General features: G+C 42.1%; 1 protein-coding gene across 1 annotated transcript in view; it reads left to right on the forward strand.

Annotated features, from left to right (window-relative positions):
• Positions 1–15,519, forward strand: part of KALRN (kalirin RhoGEF kinase) — an 816,446-nt gene that overhangs the window by 682,956 nt on the left and 117,971 nt on the right. Inside the window, exon 35 of the mRNA XM_084807552.1 lies at positions 11,258–11,504. Within this exon, the coding sequence (XP_084663678.1) occupies positions 11,258–11,504 (247 nt within the window). The remainder of the gene's footprint in view (positions 1–11,257; positions 11,505–15,519) is intronic.

Below are 15,519 nucleotides of genomic sequence, written 5' to 3' on the forward strand. Positions count from 1 at the left end.
CGCATATTCTTTTAATCAACACAATAGAAGTAAACAGGAAAGGGATGTGCACCAAAATGAATGGGCCATTCATAATCCAGGCTGCCTCTTCCATTGTTCCATCACTTGAGGAATTTTTGAAATGTTATAATGAATGAATTTAATGAAGCATGTGGCCTGTCCATTCAGCATTTTCTAAACAATGGTCATCTACAAGGTGTAACTTTAATCTTCAACTATTCATACAAGATACCTTGGAATATTACTTTCTGTAATGCAACACCTATGACATTCCATTGAAATGAGGGGGGATCCCAGCCGTCAAAAAACAAAGTATTGAATGTTTGCTAGGTAAGAGGAGAATGTTCTGCTGTTTATTAATTCCTCAGTATTTCTCTTTCCTCCCCAGTAAGCTCATCAGTGAAGTCAACTCACCACTTCTCTGTAAGATCAGTGTAGTGAACCATTAAGTGAAATTTATTCTAATCTTCCCTTGAATCAAAGCTGGATGTTGGGCCCTAATTTACAGTAACTGCACCTGAGGACAGTCGATAAAAATGAAAAATAGTAATGATCGGATTCCTAAATGGGAAACAACCTTAGAAAAATGACAAAATGGAAAGAAGCCTCGACAGAAAGGGGCAAAAGGGAGCCTGATTTCAAGAGCCATCTGGTTTATGCATAGTTTGAATAATCCCTTCCAATTAAGATTGAAACCAGTTTCATATAAAACATCTGTCCTCCAATTTCAGTGTTTTAGGAGAGGAAAACACTAGGGAATAATTTGAACCCATCCGTCAGGATTTTATTTTATGCATTCAGAATTGATATTTGGTTGGTCAAGGTGATGTTGCCAAGTGTGTTCAACAATGCTTATTATCAAACAAATCACGTTTTTTATTTCAATTTATTTTTCCACTAATGTGTTTGAGATTTATAGCTATCATAGTTGGACTGCCAAATTCCACTAGTGTCTCCTAGGAAAAAACTAACCCAGATCACTTTTTCTGAACATAAGCAGAGATATTTATAACTGTGAAACCCATGCAAAACTGAACTTTTTAGCACAGGAAGGGGTGATCAATTCTGAATCCATACCGCAGTCTACATTTTAGGGATCATTAACCCAACCACAATGTAAAGGAGAGTGATAATTTGTGCTGGAATGTGATACACCCTGAGATTCCTACCACCACTAACGTCTTTGCATTTGGACCTCGTTGGAATTTAATTGCCTGCCCCTGCTCAAATATTTTTGAATTTTTCTGTGTAAGAAATGCATGTGCTTGTTTACCAACCCCCCCCCAAAAAAACATTATTTTAACAACTGCTTCTTCTGACATGCCCCATCTCTACCCCCGCCTCATTGGGTGAATTATAGGTAATAATTCATCCAAGGCTGCTAAGGTCTCACCAAGCCACTGTCTCACTGAGCAGCATAAGCAAATAATTATAGGGCAGTTTAGACAATCTACAATCTGGAAATTCTATACATTCAGTAAGGCACTGGGCCTGCCTGTGAGCCTACCAACACCTGAGGGCAATGGGTGTTCACTGGGGCTGCAAAAGTTAATCAATTTTAAAGCTTTTGATCAATTGAAAATATTAATTGGGGAGGGGCTGTGATTCAGCGGTAGAGCACCTGCTTTGCATGCAGAAGGTCACAGGTTCAATCCCCAGCATTGCCAGGTAGGGCTGGAAAAAATCCTGCCTGAGACCCTGAAGAGCCGCTGTCAGTCAGTGTTGACATCGCTGAGATAGATGGACCCATGGTCTGACTCAGTGTAAGACAGCTTCTTATGTTCCTAAAAAGGTCCTTCTAATTAATCAGCTATCAGATTTTATTTTTTTAAATATGTTTTTAATGTAAGGACCACAGTTTACAGGACATCCCAACCACTGTTTAACGCGAATGTTTGCTTCTCCATAGTAGCAGGCAGTGCCATTATGGAAAGGCCAAAAACTGTGGCCTTTTTCATATGATCTTTTACACATGTTCTCTTGTTGTGATCTAAATGTGAGTGAAGGTATTTGAGCATATGGCTTGGACTATATTTGATACCTGCTGAAGGTTTTGAGGGCTTTGCAGGATAGACCTGTATTGACTTCCTTACCTGACTCTCACTTCTGCAGCCAACTGTTGAGCAAAACAAGAAAAAAATAGCAAGCATCATGACATATAGACATCCCTGTCCTTGAAATCATTGTAAGTAAATGTGAATAAACTGCTGTACTGGGACAATACATGCATGGCCTTTATTTCCTGAAGTATATCTAAAAATCTATCACATGGATATATTCAAGCTGTGTAGCAGATGCGTGTACACAGATTGCCTACATCAGTCCAAAAATCAACAGAGTCAGGATGTAGTTATGGTTGTCTGTTAAGGGCTCCTGATGAGCCACAATCTGCCCAAGCAATCTGGAACACTGAAAGGAACATGTTATCTGAGCACAGAAAAACATATTTTTTCACCTAATATATCCACAGGTCTCTACTTGCTGCTGTTGTCTCTTCCACCTGTTGCAGAATGCATTAGATTTATCTTGGTCTACAGGATTTTGTGCTCACACCATAGCTCTTCTCTGGGTATTTTCTCTTGTCACTGGCAGCAAAACTGATTACGTATCTCTCCATCCCTCTCTTATTATTCCAACCAGACAGACAGCAGTACCCAAGAGACCTGGTCCAGGAATGGGGATTCAGGGCAAGATGGTCTGATCTTAGCTGATAGTAAAGCTATTACAAGTCCACATTTCTCTTATTTCAAAGACACACAGAGCACCAGTACCTGTGTCCTGAAGAAATTTGGAATTTCATTATGTGAGAACTGAATAATGCCTCCTAAAACTGCCCAGATATACTGGAGCTACATCTTATGTAGGTCATGGGGATGCTGCCAAAACTGGAACTTTTGTATGCGGTCATGTACCTTGTAATCTGTAGGATCACTTACCCCATGTCCTCTTGACATCATTACATTTCTCACCTCTGCTCCCCTTTATTGACACACGGTAAGTGGGCCTACAGAGCATGAAAAAAGTAAGAGGACTCGACATGGAATTACTTCTTCTTAATGGTGTTTTCTTACCACCTTACCAACTCTTATAGCAGGGACAACATGCTGTCTGTGGGTCACATGCAGCCCCTGATGCCCCCTGAAATTGGGGGGGAGGGGCTGGCCATGGGGGATGCAGCCCACAGGGGGGTCCAGGGAGCTCCTGCAGTTGCCCACCCCTTTCCTACACATTATGGGCAGAATCCAACGTTGCCCAGCTACTGGCAGAGCTGGCCACCAATTCTGGTCCATGCATGGCCACCTCCACCACTTCGGGTCCACAAGCAGCCCCTACCACTTGCAGAGCCGCAATTTAGCAATTCCAGAGGCAAGCCCCCAAACAATTGTTTCTGCTCATTTGGGGGCTTGCCTCTTGAAGCTCTAATTCGTGGTTCCACAAACGGTAGGGGCCACTTGCAGACCGGAAGCGGCAGAGCTGGCCATGCATAGACCAGAATTGGTGGCCAGCTTCGCCAGCAGCTGGGCAGCGTTGGATTCTGCCCTATGTATGATATGAAGTTGGTGACAAAATCAGCCACCCCCTGTTGAGTTCTCCCACTCTTCTCAAAACATGTAGGATCACATACCATATGGCAATAATGTGGAGCAGAGGTGGGGAATGTGATGAAGTCATGACACTGGGCAAATGATCCCTCACATGGGGGAGAAGGGATCATCTCAAGATGCTGTTTTTGGTAGCATCCGCATGTCCTTTGTAACTTCTAGCTCCAGCGCATCTGGACAGTTTTACGAGGCCTTACTCTGCTTATAGAGCAACTGTTTTTAATTATCCAAATATCTGGATTTTTTTCTGGCCGTATGCTCAGCCTTACTAAACTTACACACAGGCAAGGATGTACAACTACTGCTATCCATTTTAATGAGGAAAAAAAATCTCATAAAATTATGCAGGGAACATTGGGTAAATTGCACACAGAACATTACACCCTAGTCTTCCCCTTTCACCCTGGTGGGTAGCAGAACAATACTGAACATTGCACAACTGAAACCCCCAAAGAGCTTGATTTTCTGAGCTGTGTTGACAGGTTTTGATATTTCGCTACAGGCATGATCCAGTCTTCCATTTTTTCCTCCTGTTGTAGATATACATCAGCCTTTCCATCACTTTCTGACTCCCCTGTGCTCTCTCTGAATTGCATGTTTATAGTGACTAACATTGGTGGTCGTCCTAGCTTGATGCACAACAATTCTAACAAAAATGGCAGTTTCTGCTGGTACTCAATAAAGACCTGCACTTTATTTAAATCAGCCTGAAGACATGTCTTGTTGAATGTTTATGAACAGAGTTGTGGATTTGGATGTTAATGGTGTTTCCTTATTTACCATGCTTTACCTGAGCTTTTCTCAATATCTTTAACGGGGGGTTTTTTCCTTTTGATGGATATAATAAACAAAATTGCTTTGTGCTACAGAGGAAACAAGGCTCTTTAACAGAGAAGCACCACCAGTGTCTAGACATTTTATACAACCACTTTCATGGTATAGTTCAGTATTGCCCATGGGATGGTTTCATGCTTGAGACTTACTGGTGAATTTCAAATGCTGACCAGGCATGGTGAATCTGCTAGCTATGATGGACTTGGATAATGCATTGTGATTGAGCAATGATACTGGTAGCAGACATTTACAGATAAAACAACTTCCACTATAGAACTTCCTATCCTTGCAGTCCAGATCTGTGGAAATACATTTCCCGGTGCTGGTCCACATTGCTGATAGAAACTAGTATGGTCTTTTTAGCCCTAATGTCTCATTTTCTACATGAGTGTCCTGGGGAAAACGGTACTTGACTTTTGCTCGGGCAAATCCTGCTGCAGGTACCTCTCTGTAGGTGACATACCATCTTTATTCCTGTGGCACTTTGCTGTCTGAATTATCATAGTTTGCATCATCTACAATTCTATTTCAGTATAGAAGATATAGGCACAGAGGATCCTGCTTCAGTGCAGAAGTTTAGTTAGTAAATTTCAGAGTTTACTAAAGCACCTGACTTTTGCACGAAAATGTTTGTGCTGCTAGGCTGTTTAAAAGAACCCCTTTTCTTTGTTTTATGAAATTATTTGACTTTGTGTTTCCCTATTCTTGATGTTAATTGTGAATCTAATTGCATTCTACGGCAATGTGATAATTTTCCTGAGTTTCTATAGGTTTGCTCTTGAATCAGATGTTCTCTGTCTCTCTCTCTCTCTCTCTCTCTCTCACACACACACACACACACACACACACTCTTGTTTGCTCCTGCTCAGGCTCATGTTAATATTTCCTCCTCCTTTTATTGAATGCAAACATGCAGGTGCCTGATAAAAAGCTGTTTAAAAATGTATAAAATTTAATGGGGGGATTTATTACAAAAATAACAAGATGCAAGCATATTGCAGAAAATGGTACTAACCCATTTACCTAAAGAAAATTATATTTTTCTTTATTCTCATGACCTGGACTTTTATCAGATATTATTCACATATATGTGTGAGTAATAATTTGCAGACATTCATTTTAACATGCATATCATAATATATGGATTACAGTGTTTCAGAATTGAGGATTGAGACTGCAGTCCCACTGTTGGAAACAGGATGCCAAGTTCAAGAGGATTTACTCCCCAGGTAAGTATATTTACCATGTACACTTAAATGGGAGTAAGTCCCATTGAACTCGGCATCTAGCAACCTGTTTCCCACAGTGACCAGCCAAATGCTTCTGGAAAGCAGGGCATGAAAGCAGCAGTCCCCCAGCAATTGGTATTCGGTGGCATTTTGCCCCTGAACATGGAAGTTCCATTTGAAGTTTAAACCAACTAACCTACTTTGTTCGTTGTGTTAGCAGAAAACCCAGATATTTTTTTAAATGCTGTTCATCAAACACCAACTCCTTCAAAAAAAGAATTCTGGGCAATTTGGAAGCTTGATCCAGCGTTTTGAACACTAATTGATCTAATTCATGGAAGGATTTGTGGATTCATTACATCCATTCCGTCTGTGTTTCACAGATTGTCAGGTGTCTTTCATTCCATCATCTGCTCCTTAACCGAATTGGATTTTTCTTAGGGATATACAAGAATGTCATTCCACGTACTTTGTGCTAATGCACATTAGTGATAATGCAGACATTAGTGCAAGTGCAAATTTTTCCCCAAAGGAAAAACCAGTACGCATGTATGCAGAATCTGTGTGACTTGGAAAAAGCTGGTCTGCTGCAGAATCTGCAGGTCAGAGTAATAGAAATCCGAACCCATTTGAATCTGTTGCAGATTTCTCCGACAGCCCTAGATTCAAGGTATTGCGCCAAACGTGCACCGTATTACCTTTTGAGTCGAAGTAGACAGCTGTTATAACATTCTTAAATTGTACATTGTCTTTGTGTTTATACTTCATCTAGAAACTAACACATTTACAGTTTCTTTACTAATTGCCTACATGAGCTAGGATAATATACGTTTTTTGATAAAGGGTAGAGCCACTTAACCAGTCCTGTTGGTATAGTTTGCTCTGGGAAATTGGAAGTCAGCTTGCATCACAGTTGGAATAAAACAGCCAGACAATTAGTTTCTCCTCTCCTCTGCCCCAGCTAAACGGCAGATTATGGTTCACAAGGCTCTTGGTATGTCTGATACTTAACGACCTGCTTTAAAAAGGATAGAAAGGAAAGCTTAGTAGTACTTATGGGAAGGCTGGACGTGCAGCCTGACCCTCATGATGAAAATGAACTCTCCAAGTGCTAAAGCTGACTTTCTGTCCTTGGTGGACTTCAGTGGAATTAGTCTGGCTGTACCTGCACTGTGATGGAGCCATAGCTCAACTTGTACTGTGAGTGACATTTAACAAATGAGAAAAGATTAGAAGGCTAAAAGAGGTCTCTTGTTAGTAACAGTATATAAGGGTCAGAGAGTTCAGATGCTCCTGAAGCGCCAGGGTTCAGATGTGCTGTCCTCCTTCCCAATGTGGTCATTATTATCTCAGAGTATTAAGAATGTAATAAGCTATTGACAGGAGCCATGTCATAAATTGATTTTTATATTAGTCCTTGTCTGAGGCACGGGGTCACAAATAATTGATGGGGAAGGCTTTGGATGTTTACTGTACTGCTTCTTAGCTGAGAGTAGTTTCCCAGAAATCAGTAAAATGCGAAATGCTGCAACCAGGAAATGGGAACCCTCAGTGCCCAAAATCCAATGCCCCCCAGTCAACAGAGGTTTTGCTCAGTCCCAGCACCAGGCTTGGCTTATTTTTCTCCTTTTTCCTTGAATCTTTCTAACACTGCAAATTGCTATGTTTTCCAAAAAGTTGTATGAAGTATCTGGAGAAAACTGGTCTCTGCCTTCGTAGTATCTACCAGCCCTATTACTCTAAGCTAGAGGTAGGTCCCATCTTCTGGATCATCTTCCTGTTTCATTTGATGCTGTTTGATGCTAATGGGCATCATACATACTGTCTGGGTATATTCCCTGTCATGCTCGTGCACGTGCGCGCACACACACACTACTACTACCACTGTTAAATTCAGAATAGAATGACTTCATGCCGCTGCAGGCACCTAGTTTGCCATAAGACAGCAAATGTGGACACCTGGTGGTCATCTTTTGCCTTGCATGCAAACTGTGTTCTTTTAGTTGATCTAAAACTTAACTTGAACCAGATTATCCCAACTTTTTAAATGGTTATATTATCCATGTAGCATACATCTAAATTATGAAATCACGACCCTGACATATGTCATGGTACTCACAGTACTTGTTGCTAGGCTGAAATCCTCTGAATGAGTCAAACTCATGGTAGTTCATCTCCATTTCATCTCATCCCAATTATTACATTTCTATTCTGCCCAATGGCTGAAGCTCTTTAATCTTTACAGAGAGTAAAAACCTTAAAAATACAATGTTATACATAGTATAAAAATTTACATACAAACATATAAACAGACAGCATACTTCCATACAGATATACACACACGCACACCTAAGCAATTTTAAACAATCAATAATAAGAAAAATCCAGGACCATGTAAGTACTACAGAGCTGTAGTCAGCCTTTCTCCTGGGAGGTGGGGATGGGGAGACACCTGTTTGAGCCTTTGAAAATGTAACTCTCAGGTGATACTGGATGAGGCATCTGATGTCAGTAATGGACTGGATGAAGGTCAACACACTGAAATGTAATCAAACAAGACAGAGGTGCTCGCTGTCATTCGAAAGGCAGATCAGGGATTCAACCTGTGCTGGATGGGGTTCCACTCCCCTTGAAAACACAAGTTCATGGTTTGGGTTATACTCCTGGATTCAGCCTGGACCTGGATGCCCAGGTTTTGGCGGTGGCCAGGAGAACATTTGTACAGCTAAGGCTAGTGTGTCAACTGCACTCATTCCTGGAGATGTTGGATCTGGCCATAACGACAGATGCCTTAGATACATCCCATTTGGGCCGTTCTAACATGCTCTATATGGAGCTGCCCTTGGAAAGTGTTCAGAAACTTCCACTGGTCCAGAATGCTGCCTCCACACTATTGACCGGAGCCCGTTATAGGGAGCATGTGACTCCCATGTTGCAACAGCTCCACTGGACTGTTTCCAGACAGATTTCAAAGTGTTGGTTATGACTTATAAAATCCTACATGACTTAGGACCAAGCTATTTAGACCACATTCACCGTTATGAGCCCATCTCAGTTTTAAGATCCTTAGAAGAATCTTAAAACAAACAGTCAAATACATTTAAAATCTATATTTTGTGGTAAAATATGTTTAGACACTTATATTTAGAGAAAAAATACATTTAGAAATTTGTATTTTGAGCAAAAATATATATTTAAAATATCCTCTGTCCTGCCACTATTAGAGGCACATTTGATTGTTTTGGTTGTTCAGCTGTCCTATTTACTGAAATAAATTTTCAACTGGTGGATGCTTCTTTATTTCTTATTGCTTTTTAACTGATGTGGTTGTTTTAATCATGTAATATTTTATCTGTATTTTATTATTCTTTGTCACCTTGAGCACTAATTTTAGTAGAAAGTCAAGAAATAAAATAAATAACTTAAATGAAGCAAACTGGCTGAGCCTAGGGGCCTGAAGGCCTTCAGAATGCTTTATGATTTATTAGATATACTCTCTAGGGAAGATTCGAGCTTGTGGATTAGCCCACTTCACTTTCACTTCTGTTTGCTCATAAGTACGTACCATCGCATATTCATGTTCACCTGCAGATGCTTTTTAAAGCTTCATGAACATTCATATTAAAATGCATATTTTAGTATGTATTTTTGAACATATTTTTGCTCAAAATACACTTTCTAAATTCAAAATATGAGTTTTTAAACATGTCATCACAAAATGTAATTTTAATGTATTTGGCTGTTTGTTTGTTTGTTTGTTTGTTTTTGAGCCAGGAACTGCTTTGCAACGTTTAGAGAAATCCAAAATCTAATGGATGACTATGATCCAATCTGCATAGCAGAGCAGAGGGTGCAGATCAAGTCAGTTTGTCTTGGAGTTAGCATAATTTGAATTCCTCAAGCACCCATATATGGTGCATCACACTGAGCCAGTGAGTTTCCTGTCCTGGTCCCTCTAAGGAGCCACAAGGTAGGCTGTGGGTCCAACACCACAGATAGTTCCAGGTGAGCAACTTACTGCAATGAGGCCTAGAGATGAATAGAGGCTTCTTGGGCCTCTGCCCCCAGTCCAACTCCTGTGCTGGAGAACTGCAAACTCTTAATGTGCCACCGGAAGATGGGCACCTTTCCTTTGTTCTGTGGTATCCTGCCTGGCACGCTCCCTTTACCATTGTACCACTGAGGCAATGAGGGAGGCATTCGGTTCCTTGAGCCCAGGGGAAGGTGCCTGTGAGAGTCTCGACTCTACCTCTGCTGACCTAGGTGCCGTGGGATCCGGTTCAGTGGGCTCCTGCCTTCCAACCTCATGGTCAGTGGGCCCCTGACCATCAGCCTCATGCTCAGAAAGAGGAACCTGGTCTGTCTCCTCAGCTGGCAGCAATGAAGCCTCTGGCTCAACCGACTCACCCTCCTCCTCTGAGGCCAGGGCCATTACAGCCACTACCACCAGGTGTGTGAGTAGACAGTCCACAGCAGAATGTCCGCTGACTCCAAGGGCAGCCTGGAAGCCAGCTTCCAAGACCAATTTGGCGGTCAGCTTCATTGAAGCAAGAAAAAAAAAATAACTTAGGGCTAAAGATAGATCAGGAAGCAGTTTTGTTTACACCTATCCTGGAAATTCTACATACCTTGCAGCTATAGAACTATTGTGGAAGGCAATTGTGTTACTGGTAAACATTCAGCCTTTTCGCAGGACCAGGAAGTAGCTGAATATTTTTACTGTCCATGGCGCAGAAATGCTAAGAAAACTTTGATCTTAGTGAGTCTGCTGGCAGAACTGGATGTCAGGGTCTAAGCAGTGTTGTGAAGAAAGGGCAAATCAATGTTCTGTTACATTCTGAAGGTGGGGAGGGGGCAGGATGGAACTCTTGCCTTCTTATAAATGGAGCATTGAAATAAATAAATATCCTCTAAGCATTGCCCACAGAATAGATACAAAGTGTTAGATCTTGTACAGATTACCCTTATCAATATCTGTTCTTCTAAATTTGCTTTTTCCAGTGCTCCTTCGCTATTTTATCCCCTTTGTCTCATTCTTGGATGGTAAATTCTTAAAGCAAGTGTCTGCTTTATTTAATTCTGTAATGCCCCATTTACACTGATGGCACTCTTTAGCTAACAGTGATAATAATAATCATTGTCTCTCTCCCAAGGGAAGTAGTAACTGCTTCATAGGCTCCATCACTTTGAAACTAGTGATCCTGCAATAAACCATCCTTTTCCAGGAAACAGAAAGTAAGGGACTCTTGAAGGTAAAATTAGCACACAGAAATCATAACCCAAGGTTATGGATGCCTTGGTAACAGCAGCCTAATCACAGACAGAGGGTTTCTCCAGGCATACCTTTTAAGCAAGGACATTTTTGTTTCGTGCCTTAGAGTCTTCCAGCATGGCTGGCTGGGGAATGCTGGGAGTTGTAGGACTTTTTTCTGTTTAAACATGCAGACGTGCACTAAGACTCTAAAGAGTCACAATGGACATAGTAAAAACCCCAGTTCTGGTTATTGGGGTCAAATGTAATAATATCCATTATATCCTGCTAGATGTGACTCACTTCTCCTCTTTTCTACTCCCATTTTCTCTCCCTCACAGCTGTCTGGAGGATGTGAACTAACTGTGGTGCTACAAGACTTTATTGCCAGCCACAGTAGTGAGCTGAGTATCCAGGTGGGACAAACTGTGGAGTTACTAGAAAGGCCAAGTGAAAGGCCAGGCTGGTGTTTGGTACGGACAACAGAGCGGAGTCCACCTCAGGAAGGCCTGGTCCCCAGCAGCGCTCTTTGCATTTCCCATTCCCGGAGCAGTGTGGAGATGGACTGCTTCTTCCCTTTAGGAAAAGGTAGGCAAAAATTTAACAACACTGATTTTCCATCTGCTATACTTTCACTAGCTAAGATAAACTGAGGGCGCATACAGATGTACGTAATTTCAGCTCTTAGCCTGCTGTGCAACTGCACTCTCTGTATTGCTGTTGCACATACATCTTTTCACCTTTATGAGCCTGGGCGAGGCTGGGGGACACACAACTGCTTTGCTTGTTTGAGTAGAAGCCACATTTGCATAGCGCTGTTTAGCTGGCCCTTGTGTCAATCATACCATAACTCCCTGTCCTGAGCATACAGCTGGAGCAAGGTAGGTCTATGAGAGCTGTTAACCTAGCAAAGGTTTGGGAGAAGACTGAGGACTTATATATATTGCTGTCCCTGATTCACCAGTTGCAGCTGGGTCTGCTTCAGACTGCTTTCTCCAGCCTTGGAAGGGGGAATCCCCACAATGTCTAGGGGCCATAGGATTGCTTCCCACACGTCTGTTCAGTTCCAAGGCAAATATTGAATGCAGTCTTCCCCATGGAAACAATCAGGAACAGTCAAAAGATATTTGATTAGAGTGGGGTGGTTATGAGGGTGGGTTAATAACCTTCTGTCCTTTAGTTCTGTGTGCATATCTCACATCCGATAATACAGGCTTCTCTACACAATGGTAAAATCCCACACCCTTACCAGGGCTTTGGTTTCTGGATTCTTTGTGGGCTGTTTTTCAGGGACTTCCTTTCTTGGCAATTTCTATATGTTTCATTAAACAGCCACTAGATGGTGCTGCAGTATAGAAGAATTGGCATTTTAGGCTTCTATGGTGGAATATAGCAGGACAGAGAGAAAATATTAGACTTTCCTCATCATGAAAAAACCTGCGATAATGGGTACAAAGTGTGGGAGAGGCCCTGGAGGAGGAGGATGTCATGTAAAGGACCTGCAAATTTCTGCTAGTAACCAATCTCGATCACAGGATAAAAACCCTGTGTAGAGAAGCCCTAAGAAAATCATATGACTTGTCTAGCCTCAGTAGAAAACCATATCCTGCCATTGGCCAGTCAGTTTCATTCCATTGGTGATTCCAGATTTTTTTACCACATCCCTTTGTATTTCTTGCCTTAGCTCCCAGGTCTTGTTCACCTATGCTCACATTTGCCCCCCTGGGGTTCTTCTCCAATCCCAGAGTTGTCTGGGCCTTTGCTACCTTTCTATACATCATCACAGATGGGTGTCTGCCAAGAATCCAGAAGCAGAAGCCCTGGTAACGGTGCGGGATTTTACCCTTGTGTAGAGAAGCCTGTATTATCAAGTATCAGATGTGAGATATGCATGCAGAACTAAAAGACAAGGGGATATCTACCCACCACCATCACCGCCCCACTCTAATCAGATAGCTTTTGACTTTTCCTGATTGTTTCCATGGGGGAAGACTTCATTCAATATTTGTCTTGTAATTAAACAGACATGTGGAGAGGGGTCCATTCAGGTGTTCCCCTCCTTTAAAGGAATATAATGACTGGTAGACATCTGTCCTTTCCCCTTGCATGAAATTTCTATCTCCACCCTTGGGATCTCAGTGGTGAAATATAAGAATTGAGGTAAATTTCACCGCCTGCATTATTAAAGATTCTGTCTGATGTAATTAGAAGATTATCTGAAGCACAGCATCATTAAGAAAAAGGACAGAAGATGGTGTTTAGCATGTTGACATTTTTCTCTGTGAAAATGGGGAAATCGTTGCTTCTGGTATGTGCACTGCTCACATCTTCACCTCCAGCAAGCAGATTGTGTGGGTTTTAGTATTGTTTAAAAAAACACCTGTTGGATAGTGAGACAAAATAAATGTGTGTGTACACTCATAGAAGCAAAGCCTCTGTCACACCACTTTCTACTTTTTCACAACAAGGATGGGGAACGTGTGGCTCTCCAGATGTTCTTAAAGTGCAACTTCCATCATGCCTCAGTATTGGCTATGCTGGCTAGGGCTGATAGGAGTTGCAATCCAGCGACATCTGGAGGGCCACATGTTCCCCACCCGTTTTACAAACTATTGCTGGTTTCTAACCCATGCTGCTCTCCTATGGCGGCAAAAGAGCGTGCTGTTCCTCATTCCCCTCACAAGAGGGCACTCTTGATTTGTATTGTTAGAAACATCCTCTGGGTTATTCAACCAAAAATCTGACAACACATTTTTAAAGAGATAAATTAAATGAGGGTAATGTAAGAATGAGGGTCAATACATCATGAAAGTCTGAACTAATTACTAGTTCTTGCTGATGTGCTCAAGTTATGTCTGGGCTGCCCCACTTCACACCCCAGGTGTGGACTCATGTGACTGAATGCTCCCTCATAAAAAATAAAAATAAAGATTCCTTCACATAGTAAATGAGGTTGTCAGGGAGGAGGCTTCTAGCCTAGCTTTGCACACAACGTACTACTTCTCTATGCACAGGGATTCCCTTCCCCACCCCACATATAGCATTCAATATATGAGTCAGAGCCTAGTGAGAATTAAGCCTAAGAACAGCGGCATAATGTTATGCTCATGCATCACTACTTGTCTGGCAGCAGTGGTCAGGCTGCCAATTGGGCTCACAAATGCAGGAAACTTGCCCTATATTATGGGTTCAGAATAGGGAAAGTATGGCAGGAATTAATTTTCCAGCTTGCCTTAGAAAATTAGAATACCAATGAGTGTACTCATAGCTGACCAGTTAAATTGATTAGGCACATCAAGGGGGAAATCCAACCCCAGTATGAATATGGAATGGTGTTTTAAAGAGATAACTAGTCTGTTTTATGTGACCCTGAGTTTGCAGTGTCCATGTGGCATAAGTCCCAAGGTGTCCATAACTGATCTGCAACAGCCTGATGTGGTAACCTTGTACACCATGTTTGAGGTTACTGTTGCTTCTGCTGCCTCATGTTGCCTTGCCTTTCTCCTCTCCAAGATCAACGTTACTATTACGATACTGGTGTTCCTTGTGAAAGATCTCAGTATGCCATATTAATTACATAACAAGGATAAAGTAACTGAAAAGATTGTGGCCTTTAGCCTTGAACCAGTGTCTGGAGGCTGTTTTGGGATGGATGAGGGTGAACAAGCTGAAATTTAATCCAGACAAGATGGAGGTACTGTGGGCAACTACTTCGAATGGAGGTTTACAACTGGTCTTATATGGGGTTGCACTCCCCCTGAAAGACCAAGTGTGCAGTCTGGGAGTCCTCCTGGACTCTGAGCTAACTGGCAAAGCCCAGGTGGCTGCGGTGTCCAGAAGTGCCTTTTACCAGCTTAGGCTGGTACACCAACTACGGACCTATCTGGAGAGGATGGACCTTGTCTCAGTTATCCACGCACTAGTCACATCCAGGCTGGACTACTGTAATGTGCTATATGTGGGGCTGCCTTTGAAGATGGTTCAGAAACTCCAGCTTGTGCAGAATGCAGCCATCCGAGTATTGGTGGGGGCGAGGCGATTCGATCACATAATGCCTATACTGCGTCAGCTGCATTGGTTACTGGTGCCTTAAACAGTTTGGGACCAAGTTACTTGAAGGACCACCTTCACCTATATCAGCCTGCCCACACTTTAAGATCAGAAAAAGAGGCCCTTCTCATTTGCCCAACTGTGAGGGCAGTCAGGTGGGTAAACACACGTGAGTGGGCCTTCTCTGCGGTGGCCCCACACCTTTGGAACAAGCTGCCATTGGAGGTCCACCGTGCTCTGTCATGAAAACGTATCTATATTTCTGATACTCTTTCCCCCTCTCACATGTGCACCCACCACCACCACAAACCATATATTCCGTTTCCTGTGGACCTCTTGCTTAGATTAAAATGAAAGCAGGTGTGCTCCCAAGCTCACTTGAAGCATCTGGCTTACAATCAAAAAGTGATTTGCAAGAGAAAACACAAAACGTAAATGTGAATGTAGTATTTAATGTATCAACACCTAGAGGAAGTTCAGGGAAGACATTATGATAAACCTTTGCTTCTAGTGCACCTTTAGCTTTTCCAACAGCATATAGAGCTTAAAAAAA

This window comes from Heloderma suspectum, chromosome 1 (genome assembly GCF_057233095.1).
Source record: "Heloderma suspectum isolate Gila_16-S chromosome 1, 16-S_ref, whole genome shotgun sequence".
Taxonomy (NCBI): Eukaryota; Metazoa; Chordata; class Lepidosauria; order Squamata; family Helodermatidae; genus Heloderma; species Heloderma suspectum.